Here is an 11,400-nt window from a genome sequence, read left to right on the forward strand (position 1 = left end):
CATTCTGGGTATTCCAAACCGAATTGTTTGTTGGTGCTGTCTTCAGCCACCAGGAGGAGGACATGTGCTCACAATCACAGGATACTCAGCAATAGATGATGACCAACATTTGTAATTTATTGCAAACATTAGGTTCAAAATAATATAAGGAAAATGTCTGCCCCACAACAGTGTTTGAAAGAACACATACTAAAGTAGCTTGCTACACATCCTTCAGTGGTCAACTATTGAAATATTTACAAACATGTCCTCTATTCTCTTGCAAGAGAGGCATATACAATATTTGACAAGAATAAAAAATATTGTCAGTAATTCCTCTTATACTCACTCCTCTGTATAATGAGTTTAGGTCCTTTAAAAAATGTCAGGCACTGTCAGAGTAAAATAATAGTATGTTGTTTATATACACGTATGTGAGTTCCCTGTAAGAGTGTGTGTCTGATATAAAACGCAGTTAGATTTTTCAGGATTGTTTTCTCTTTTGGTCGTGGTCAGTTAAGAGAAGTTGAGGCTTGAGAAGAATCGTGAGCGTCGAGGTGCAAACCGGGACTCAGGTTCACTCCCCCGTCTCTTCGCTCCCTCCTTCTCTCTCCTCCGGCGAGCCAGGTCTTCCTCCAACACCTGCACACACAGAAACATATTCAAACACAGACAGATGGAAGGACAACAGATGGATAGACAGACACATAGACACAGATAGATACACAGACACACACACTATACCAGACTATGCCTGCACACTCAGGCATAAACACGTTCAAACACGGATGGACAAACAGACTATATACCCTCATTGAAACGTTCAGGTCATCGAGGTCAAGTCAACAAGTGCAAAGGAACATGTTTTGGGATTCAAAGTGTAGCCCTGAAGTCCCTTCAAACAGCAAGCTGTTAGAAGTGTATGCATGTCTAATGAATATGACAACATTTCTCCTTGGAGCCATACCTGACCTTAATGAACCTTTTCAGATCTCCAAGGACAACAAGTGCAACGGGAGCATGTTTTCAGATTTAAAATACTGCCTTGTTGCCTCCTGAGTGACACAGCGGTCTAAGGCACGGCTGCGATGAGGCAGCGCACAATTGGCCCAGTGTTGTCCGGGTTAGGGGAGGGTTTGGCCGGCTGTAATGTCCTATCACGCTCTAGAGACTCCTTGTGGTGGCCGGGCGCATGCACGCTGGCTTTGGTTACCAGCTTTACGTTGTTTCCTCCGGCACATTGGTGCAGCTGGCTTAAGCGAGCACTGTGTCAAGAAGCAGCGCAGCTTGGCGGGTCATGTTTCGGAGGATGCATGGCTCTCAACCTTCGCCTCTCAAAATTAGGAGAAAAATGGGTAAAAAGTATAACAATAAAATAGAAAATAAAATAAATACTGCCTCTCATCATTAATCTGTTACCATGGTGTGCATGGCTAATGGATATGGCAGCTGAACATTGAACAATATCCACTCACGGTCTCCTATCTCCTTACTTGCTTTGTCATTCAACACACTATTCCCACAACAAACTCTCTTCTTTCTCTGTCTCCCATACCTCTTTCCTGCAGGCCAGCTTGTCTTTCCACTCGTTCAGCTCTAGAGTGTGTTCATCCTCCAGTCTCCGAATCTTCTTCTTCTCCATATCAACTAACAGCTGCAGTTTCTCATTCTGAAACACACACACAAGCACACATGCATAAATGTTTTTAAAATGTTTTTATATAACCAATTATGCTTATTTGATTATATGAAAACAATCTATTATGGAGTATACCAGTTTATAGTAGATATAATATGAATATCTACAACCCAGCGAGCTTGCTAGCACATGGTGTGTAGTGTAGTGTACCTGCAGCTCCTGGAGTTCAGTCATGTTGCCGTCACACTGCTCCTGCACCTCCCTTAGCTGGCCCTCATGGACCTGCTGCAAACTCTGTCTCTCAGCTCGCTGAATGCCCTCCTCCTCCGACATAAACTGACATACAGAGAGAGAGATGGAGAGAGAGAGAAAGAAATATAAATTGTGAGAGAGGGAGAGAAAAAGAGACAGAGACGGAGACAAAGATGATTGCCAAACAAACAATTACTAGTGGCCAATTGAGCACAGAAAAGAATGTTAACTATTTGGGAACTGAGAAGCCATACAAGTCTCTGTACTAACCAGTGTGAGGCGCTGCCTGTGCTCTTGCCCACTCAGGCCCAGTGTCTTCAACTCTTGCTTGAAGTGGGCCAGCCTGGCCTTGGCCTCGGTGCGCTGGGCTCGCTGGAGCTGGGTCCTCTCCTGGGCCTGTTGGGCCCTCTGCTCATCCAGCAATGCCCGATGGAACTGGGACGCCCTGTCTGTATCCTGGGAAAGGACAGGGGAGAGGGGATCATGGTCATGGTGTGTGTGTGTGTGTGTGTGTGTGTGTGTGTGTGTGTGTGTGTGTGTGTGTGTGTGTGTGTGTGTGTGTGTGTGTGTGTGTGTGTGTGTGTGTGCGTGCGTGCGTGCGTGCGTGCGTGCGTGCGTGCGTGCGTGTGTGTCTCTGTGTGTGCATTTGAGTATGCAAGTTTGGGGGGTTAGGGTTCTTAGTGAGAGCATTCCAACTCACTTTGCTGTGCCTCTTGGTAAGCTGTTGTCTTTGCAGTGAATACTGCTCCTTCACCTGCTGCTTGAAGAGGTGGTACTTCTCCTGCAGATGACGTTGCTCCATCTCCCAAATGACTGATTCCCGGGCTGCAGGCAAGGAGCCCATATATGTGAATAAATCAAAGTTTCTATAGGCGCAAACACAGTCAATGTCACCGTTGTGGTCAATGTTTAATTTCCTGTCGGTCTGTAATTTGGGCCTAACCATTTTCATAAAGCAGCCCATAATCGTAACCAATTTGTGAGTGCGTAGGTGCATGCGTACGTGAGTGTGTGATGATCGTGTGCGTGCATGTGTGTACCTCTCTTAAGCTGCTGGGTCTTGACAGTGATATCCCACTCCATAGAGGCCACCTTCCTCTTGTGTTCCTGGACTCCTTTCTGGAGCGTCTCATTGAGCTCCTGCTGCTGCTTCTGCAAGTAACGCGCCTCCTGGGTTGAACACAAGAGGAAACAAGATATACCAAGGGCTCTCTGTGTGTGTGTTGGTGTGTATATGTGTGCGTGCGTGCATGTTGTGCGTGCGTGTGTTTGCGTGTGAATCGGTGTACTTCTCTGGGTTGAGCCTTCAGTACAGCAGCCTTGCGGTTCAGCTCTCGCTCCTGCTGGCTCTTGAGTCTGCGTGCGTCCTCTCTGAGCCTGGCTGTGTGCTCTGTCTCCATGCGGCTGCTCTGCTGAACATACTGCTTTTCTACCCGCTCCAGCTCACCGTCGTAATACTGCTTCTTGCTCTGCACAATGCACACAAAACACACCAAATTCGCTGGAGTTTGTAAGACGGGGGGAAAGATTGCCACAAATCTCATGCAATCACTCAATATTGAAAATGAGTTGTTCAGGCTGTTAAATTCAAATCCTATACCTTAAAACCTGAAAAGAATTGTGTTTTTGGAAGTCACAATGGTGTAATAACAGAATGTAGCTTATATGAATTAAAATATGTTTTCATGTCATATCGCCAGTTGGCAACCCATCCCTTATGGGATTAATTGACACTTACACAAACATTACAATAATTCGCTGTGATAATTCAGTGATAATTCTTCCAGTGTTCTTTGCAGTGCGAATCGTATAAAGAGTGAAATTTAAAAAGAAAAAAAAGAATACATAATAGTAAATAATGTTATCCAAAAAATAACTATATCCCTAGAGCAGTAAACATATACATACTGTACATACTGTACATACTGTACATACATACATAATACATACATACATACATACATACATACATACATACATACATACATACATACATACATACATACATACATACATACATACATACATACATACATATACAGATAAATAAATACAAACATTTAAACAGAAGGAATTTGAACCCAGTCTGCACAGAAGATTCAAGTGGGAGACAGGCTTACACACAATTTACAGTATATACATACAGTACGTGTCATTTGCTATATAGAAGCTAAATATTATATTATAATTAAATTACAGGTAGCCCTTTTTATTTTATTCCAGGCTTTATCTAAATATTCCGCAAACGGGACTCTGGGTCCCACTACTCACTGTCATCTCCTGGGCGATCTGTCGGAACATCATCTCTCTCTGTTGCTGCAGCCGCTGCTCCATCTGGGAGTACTCTCTCTGCTCCTCCCTCTGAAGGAGCTTTAAAGCCTGCAGCTCCTGGCGCCTGCATAGTCAGGTACACACACCCACACGGACACACACGGACACACACACACGGGAGATTGAACATACTAATGAAGTGAATGCATTGAATATGAATGTGTTTAAGTCTCCCATCCAAGATGTATTTGAAATTATGAGTCTATCCTTAATCTAGTTATTTTTTCATAGGAGCCCAAGCCTTGTTTCCAGAGGGAAAAGTTTACCTGGCAGACCGCATGCGCCGCTCTTTCCCATCGGTCTCTTTCAGGACCTTTGACGTGGTGACGCTGACCTCTCGGCCATCCACCATGAACTTCCGGGTCCTTTTGACCGTCTTCCTGTTATGGATCAACTCCTGGAATACAACAAAGAAAATATTACAGTCACAAAGTCCTTCTGTTTAGTTGGTGTAATCTATCTAGGGAAGCGCACAACCTCTTATTACCTCTCTTAAAGGGAAATTACACTCTAAAATCTACTTTTGTCAGATGTTTTTAGAACTCAAAAGTGGACTACACCTGAGAAACTTTGATTTTGGAGTGGAATGTCTCTTTAACCTTAATAAATTGTACCCTTATGTTCTGTATTATATTCACTTGGGGAACCAATGGGTGCCAGCCTGCCCTGATCACTATCACTCACCTCTACAGGTCTTGACATGGTTGAGACTGTCATTGTTGAGTTGTCTTTCTTTGTCATGTCAGCTTGGTCATCAATGGCAGACATCTTGGGTTTATTGTCTGTCACTTGGTGCCAGTTTCCATTTGATGCTGAGTTCAGGTGTACTGTGTCTGTAGCTGTTCCCTGAGATCTAGTTGAGCTCTGTTCGGTCAATATGTTTAATTGGGTCTGACCTGCGTCCTCCTCCTTACCTCCTTCCTCCAGCTTCTTCCCTCTTTCCTCTTTCCCTCCTTCCTCCCTCCCACTATTTGACTCCAAGGTCAAGTTTACCCTCATCATAGGTTCTCCAGTTGGGGGGTCAGTCATCTTCTCTTCTCCCTTACTGTCTTCTTGTTTGTTTCTCTCTTCTTTCAGTTCCTGCTTTATGATCATATTGGATTCTTGTGCTTGGATAATCACAATGTCATCACTTTCTAATCCCAGGTCCTCCTCTTTACTCTGTTCATCTTTTCCCACTGTTCTGTCCTCTGCTCTCTCTACATTTTCACATTCAGTCACTTTGATATCAAGGATTTTATCTTCTGTGTCTGCCCTCAAACTCTTCTCCTTTTCACTGGTCTCAACTTCCATTGTTGATTCACTTCTTTGCTTCTCTGTTTCAGTCTGTATTTCTCCTGTTTGTTCTGATTGTACAGTCTCTTCAATATCACTCTTAGATTCTCCGTCCTCCATTTCAGGACTTGCTTCATGTTCTTTTAAGTCCATTCCTTTGTCTGGAGTTTTCTCAATGTCTGAACAGTTGCTTGTCTCTCGCTTGCTTCTCTTTAACTCCACCTTGACCTCCTGTTCTTCTTCTACATATGTCTTGTCTTGTATTCCTTCTTTATTTATCTGCATCTTATCCCTTTCTTCTACCATACTCCCCTCGTGCTCTGCCTCTTCATCTCTCTTAGCATGTAGTTCATTCTCTTCTAAAATCTTCTCATCCTTGTCCTGCTCCTGCTCCTCCTCTCCCCTCTCCTTTTGTATTTCCTCCTTGGTCCCTTCCGTCATCTCGTCTTTGCTCTGTTTTGTCTCTTCCTCAGCCTTCCCACTGGTTGCCAGCTTGAAGTGGTTATGAGTGGAGAGATCCAGAAAGTCTAGCAGTGAGTGCTGGGTTTCTCCTCTCTCTTTTGTGGATGGGCGGGGCATTTCCAAAGACAAGGCTCTAACCAGTGGACTTTGTTTGTGCACTAACTGGCGAGGAGCTTCTTCTACCCTATGCTTAGTATCATTATTTGTTTCTGATTTAAGGATACCAATTTCCTTAACTGAACATTGAGCCTCAGTAATTGGTTTTTTATTGTCTGAGTCAAGTGCATCACCAACAGAGTCATTGGTACTGTTTTGGTTCATATCAGTGTGGATGCCTACTATTTCCTGTTCAGAAGAAGAAACCACTTCCAGGTCAAGGTCTTGGGCCTCACAGTCATTTGAAATTTCATCCTTCTCTTTTTTCTGCCCCTCAACCTTTTCTTCTGCATCATCTCCTGTGTCATTTGTTTCAGGGATGGGTTGAGTGATCCCTCCCTCCAAGCTGCCCCTCCCAACATTCTCACACAGATCCTTCTCTGCATCCCCTGCATCTCTCTCTCCTGCTGGATGTGTCACTTCCTGCTCTTCTGATTGGCCAGTGGGACTGTCCTCCTTGTTCTGTTGGGTCTGATTGGCTGGAATTGAGGGTGTGTCTCCCCAGAGACCGGACTTGCAGCGCCGAGACCCGGTGGTCAGAAAGGAGAGAAAGGTCCCTGGCTCCCAGACCGACAGACGCCTGGCCAACTTTCTGGCCCTGTCCGTGTTGGGAGTCTCCACCCTGGTCCCAGCGGTGCCCCCATCTTTCACTGGGGTGGAGGAAGAGACTGGGTCAGGGTTGGGTGGAGGTGGTGGTGGACTCATACCAGCCTGTATGATAGATGGGCCCTCCTGAGGTTTCTCTGGTACCTGCATTGTCTCTTCTTCCTGCCCCTTCTCAGACTGGGCAGTCCCTCCATCCGACCCCACAATCGTGTCCTCGTCTAGAGAGCCCCCATGGTCGATCAGGGACTGGCAGAGAAAATAATAGGATGTGTTACCATTGTTGTTCATTTAAGACAGACTTTAGGAGGCAATTTCAATTGCATCTATTTTCTGTCCTATCTACTTGAAGACAAAAAAAACACTCAAATGACAAAATGTTGGAAAGTTGATGTATGAACTTCCACCTACAGTATACTGTATAGAAGCAGAAATAAAGAAACTTTCCCAACACGTTTTAGATCGAAGCAGATCTCTATTAGAAAGGCATCACTCCCTCTGCATCCCAAATGGCACTCTATGGAGAGCAATAGTAATGCCGTCTTTCTGTACTCCACCATGGCTCGTTGACCTAAGCCTATGGGGAAATGAATGGGGGTTTTGGAGGGGTTATGGACAAATGCCGAAAATAAGGTCTGGTAAAAACAGGCATAGGAGATCTTATACGTTTTGTTCTATGAGATAATCTTCATCACTTTTTGTGAATTTTGAAGCATTTATGTAATCAAAACAAGCACATAAAGGCTTCATAATTCATAAAGGTCATGTTAACTAACTTCTATTATTACATAGAACAAAACGTATACGATCTCCTAAGCCTGTTTTTACCACAGACCATATTTTCAACGTTTATCCCAAAACCCCATTCTTTCCCCATGAATTTCCCCCATGGGAATGGCTGAACGAACCAAAGGTAACTCATTTCTATTTTTTAGGACTACAAGTTGGCGAGCTCTGTTCCCTATATAGTGCATTACTTTTGACCAAAGCCTATGGGCCCTGATCAAAAGTAGTGAACTATATGGGGAATAGGGTGCCATTTTGGAAGAATCCCCCATCTCTTACCGCTGTCTCCTCCATCACCTCTGCCTTGGCCTCGGCGATGAGTTCCTTCAGGGCTCGACCATCCCGTCCAGCGCAGGGGAAGGGGTGTGCCAGGAGCTGCTGGGCTCCCCACCGGGCCTCAGGGTTCTTCTGCAGCGCTCTCCGCAGGAAGTCCTGGAAATGGGAGGACCTGAAAGTGGGAACACAGTGCAGGGCCACAGGGATGGGTATAGGTTTCAGGTGACGCATCCCAAATGGCACCCTATTCCCTATGGGAAAATATGTTTTCCATGTGTTTGATACTATGAGCTGGCCCTCCCCATTTAAGGTGCCACCAGCCACCACTGATTCATAAAAATAGAGACATCTCCATGTATGACTAACTGTCCCTGACTAACCAGAGGCGTGGGTTGCTGAGGGTGGGTGGGGGGGACTTGGTGATCTTGAGCAGGACCCTCATAGGGTTGAGTGAGTGGTGAGGGGGCTCCATCTCTGCAGCCTCGATCAGCGTCACGCCCAGGGACCAGACGTCCGCCTTGGGGCCATACGGGTTCTCCTTGGAGGTCTCACACTGGATCACCTCTGGAGCCATCCTGGGATAGATGGACGGGCAGACAGAGGGACAGATGGACAAATTTAGACATTGGGGTTGTTGAAAAAGAATGCACATGGGAATGTGGCTGCATGCTAACAACATTTAAACATATACAGAAATGATAGGAGTAAGACAAACCAGTAAGGGGTTCCAATGAAAGTGGCTCTTTTCTGGAGGGTGTGTATGTTTTTGGCAGACACTCCGAAGTCGGCTGGGGATTGAAACAGGGCTTTGAGAGGACTCAATGAGAGGCACTGATACACTATAAGAGAGACACTAGGATAGACTTATAAACTACATTTAGACAGACACACAGTCAGGTAGACAGGTAAACGGACGGATGGATGGAAAATCCGGGAGAGAGAATCGAACAGAGACAGAGAGAAAAGACGGACAAAGAGAGACAAAGAGAGAGAGAGAGATTATAATCCAGTAGTTGTAGGAGTGTGCTGTGCAGTTTTGTACCCAGTTTGACGTGTCCCTCCATGGTGAGGAGGATGTTGCCTGCCTTCAGGTCTCTATGGATGATGTGGTGCTGGTGGAGGTAGCACAGAGCCTGCAGGGTCTGACAGCATACCTCACTGATCTGCTGCTCAGACAGGCCCCGCTCCAGCTCTTGGGGGTTCACACACACACACACACACACACACACACACACACACACACACACACACACACACACACACACACACACACACACACACACACACACACACACACACACACACACACACACACACACACACACACACACACACACACACACACACACACACACACACACACACACACACATATACACAAACACAATAACATATAAGGACAAGCAGGGGCTTCCCAGAGGAGGAAAAACAAAAGAAATGGAAACCAAGGAGGGCATGACGCTTTGGCTCCCACCTAACATGATGTCATCCAAGGCCCCCCCTGGGCAGAACTCAACCAGGATCTATGGGACAGAAAGGGATAGAATCTTCAACAATCAATCATCAAAAGCCTTAACTGTATATATATATATATAATGGATAGTTTTTGTGTGTATTTTTTACTTAATTAACCTTTATTTAACTAGGCAAGTCAGTTAAGAACAAATTATTATTCACAATGACGGCCTAGAAACAGTGGGTTGCCTTCTTCAGGGGCAGAATGACAGATTTCACAGATTTCACATAGTTCACTGAAACCCCTCCAAAAAGTCCTGACCCAGTGTATTAATATTGACACCTAGCAATGGAGTCAAACAGCTGAAAAAGACCTCACCCACAGCCAACCCTCAAAGAAGATGGCGTCCAACAACCCAAGGATGTTGTTATGGCGGCAGGCTGCCAGGATGTCGATCTCGGTGATATAGTCGTCAAGCTGCTCCTCGTTGCGTACCTCCATCACTTTAGCAGCAGTCAGGGCCCCAGTGGTGTGGTGCTGGGCCTGAATACAGACAGAGGAATACACTATGGTCTCTACGGTTCCATCTACATTATACTGGCTTTAGTCTATATATTATTATGTTATTTATCATCTTCTCGCAGGCTTTGCATCAAAATGCTTTGTATGAAAAAAGACAGTTAAAAATCACAAACAATCACAAACAATACCTTGAACTCATATACCAGTGAGAGAGATACACATGACTTCACTCTAATCTAGGTGGCCCTAGTTCTTTGCATCTTGGATTCAATAATAATACAGTATTCTACATTTACAATTTACACATGAATAATAAAACCATCACATTAAAGTTGGAAATCAGTCAGCTAAGTGCAACAACAGTCAAGGTGTTTCTGCAAAAACAGAAGAGCAGATGCGTGTGGGTTATACGTCAAGACAGGAAGTTATATTTCAGCCTGTATGGGTTGACAGGAAAACGACAAACCACAGTATGGCCTCATGACGCATGCTATGCTCTGCCTACCATCGAGAAGATACACAACACAGCTTTAAATCAAAAGCACTTCAAAGTTTGGTAACACGGTTGGCTGCTCTTGTTTTGCACTGAGACATTTCACTCCATCATTTCCATATTGAATTAAAACCAGAGTTAGTTACTCTCCATCCCATCAGAGATGATAGAATTTTCATCTTAAATGTAATATTTTTATGGATTTGGTTTGGAGAGGAATGGAAAGGAGACAAGACCAGACCAGAAGTTAAAATAAGTTAAGTATTGGGCCCCAGCCTGCTGGTACCTTGTAGACCTTCCCAAAGGCCCCGTCTCCCAGCTCCCCCTGGGTGTCCCAGGTCTCTCGAGGGTCCACGTCTCTCCGGAGGTTCTCATAATGCTTCACCCTCTTCTTCTCTGGGCCCAAACGAAAGATACGCATCAGAAGGGATGCCATGTCCCTCACCCCACCTTGCCCTGTCCTCCTTACTCTACAAGGATCTCCTCAGTTTACAGCGCTACAGTGGACAGCAGCCCACAGAAACAAAGCCAACACCACCCGTTTCTTATATACAACGTCCGCCCAAGATAGTAAGGACAGTCAGAACCAAACATCAAGTTCCACTGTGGGTGGAGACCCAATGTGAAAGGTCTTTGACTCGCCTGCACACCTCCTTGTCTCTGAAACCTCTCAGAAGAGACGCAGGAAGTGACTGTGCTAACCACATCCTACACAGAAAAAGAGAGAAAAAGAAAAAGCATGCAGTGAAAGAGATTTTTGGGGGTAGGCCTATGCCCTGTTTATCTTTTGTGTATTGAGAGATATATATCTGCCTCACTCAGAGAAATAAGTAGTACTGTTGTGCTTTACAGTCAAATATAACAAATAACTACATGTTTAATAATGAAATGTACAAACGATACATCAATATTTAAAAACATTTATTTAGAAAATGATTCAAACAGTAATATGAGATCTTTATGTAGAACATTTACATTTGACATTTTACTAATTGAGCAGATACTCTTATCCAGAGTGCATTCATCTCAAGATAGCTAGGTGAGACAACCACATACACTACATGACCAAGAGTATGTGGACCCTTTCTGTATGGACCTCACTTTGTGCACGGGGGCATTGTCATGCTAAAATAGGAAAGGGCCTTCCCACAAAGTTGGAAGCACAGTATC

General features: G+C 44.7%; 1 protein-coding gene across 2 annotated transcripts; it reads right to left on the reverse strand.

The window, feature by feature from the left end:
• Positions 1 to 92: 92 nt before the first annotated feature.
• Positions 93 to 10,879, reverse strand: si:dkey-81j8.6 (serine/threonine-protein kinase 10). 2 transcript variants are annotated; one of them, XM_035797318.2, is made up of 17 exons: positions 10,517 to 10,879; positions 9,594 to 9,758; positions 9,234 to 9,282; positions 8,802 to 8,951; positions 8,475 to 8,547; positions 8,140 to 8,334; positions 7,763 to 7,931; positions 4,886 to 6,946; positions 4,468 to 4,598; positions 4,142 to 4,265; positions 3,160 to 3,339; positions 2,911 to 3,040; positions 2,571 to 2,695; positions 2,141 to 2,326; positions 1,829 to 1,954; positions 1,535 to 1,648; positions 93 to 621 (listed from the first exon to the last, which is right to left on the reverse strand). In XM_035797318.2, the coding sequence occupies exons 1-17, from the start codon at positions 10,664 to 10,666 to the stop codon at positions 496 to 498; spliced, it is 4,254 nt and encodes a 1,417-aa protein (XP_035653211.1). In that variant the 5' UTR covers positions 10,667 to 10,879; the 3' UTR covers positions 93 to 495. The 2 variants fall into 2 exon arrangements, with proteins under 2 accessions (XP_035653211.1, XP_035653212.1); XM_035797319.2 differs by lacking the exon at positions 10,517 to 10,879 and having other exon boundaries at positions 9,598 to 9,705.
• Positions 10,880 to 11,400: the final 521 nt, after the last annotated feature.

Source organism: Oncorhynchus keta, chromosome 21 (genome assembly GCF_023373465.1).
Source record: "Oncorhynchus keta strain PuntledgeMale-10-30-2019 chromosome 21, Oket_V2, whole genome shotgun sequence".
NCBI classification, from domain to species: Eukaryota; Metazoa; Chordata; class Actinopteri; order Salmoniformes; family Salmonidae; genus Oncorhynchus; species Oncorhynchus keta.

Bases quoted from the DNA above. Each gene is read 5' to 3' on its own strand.
- si:dkey-81j8.6 (XM_035797318.2), bottom strand. From the start codon at position 10,666: ATGGCATCCCTTCTGATGCGTATCTTTCGTTTGGGCCCAGAGAAGAAG. The intron at 9,759-10,516 runs GTACCAGCAGGC...GTCTGTATTCAG, and splicing joins CCTTTGGGAAGGTCTACAAG to GCCCAGCACCACACCACTGG. The intron at 1,649-1,828 runs GTACACTACACT...TGTGTGTTTCAG, and splicing joins CTGAACTCCAGGAGCTGCAG to AATGAGAAACTGCAGCTGTT.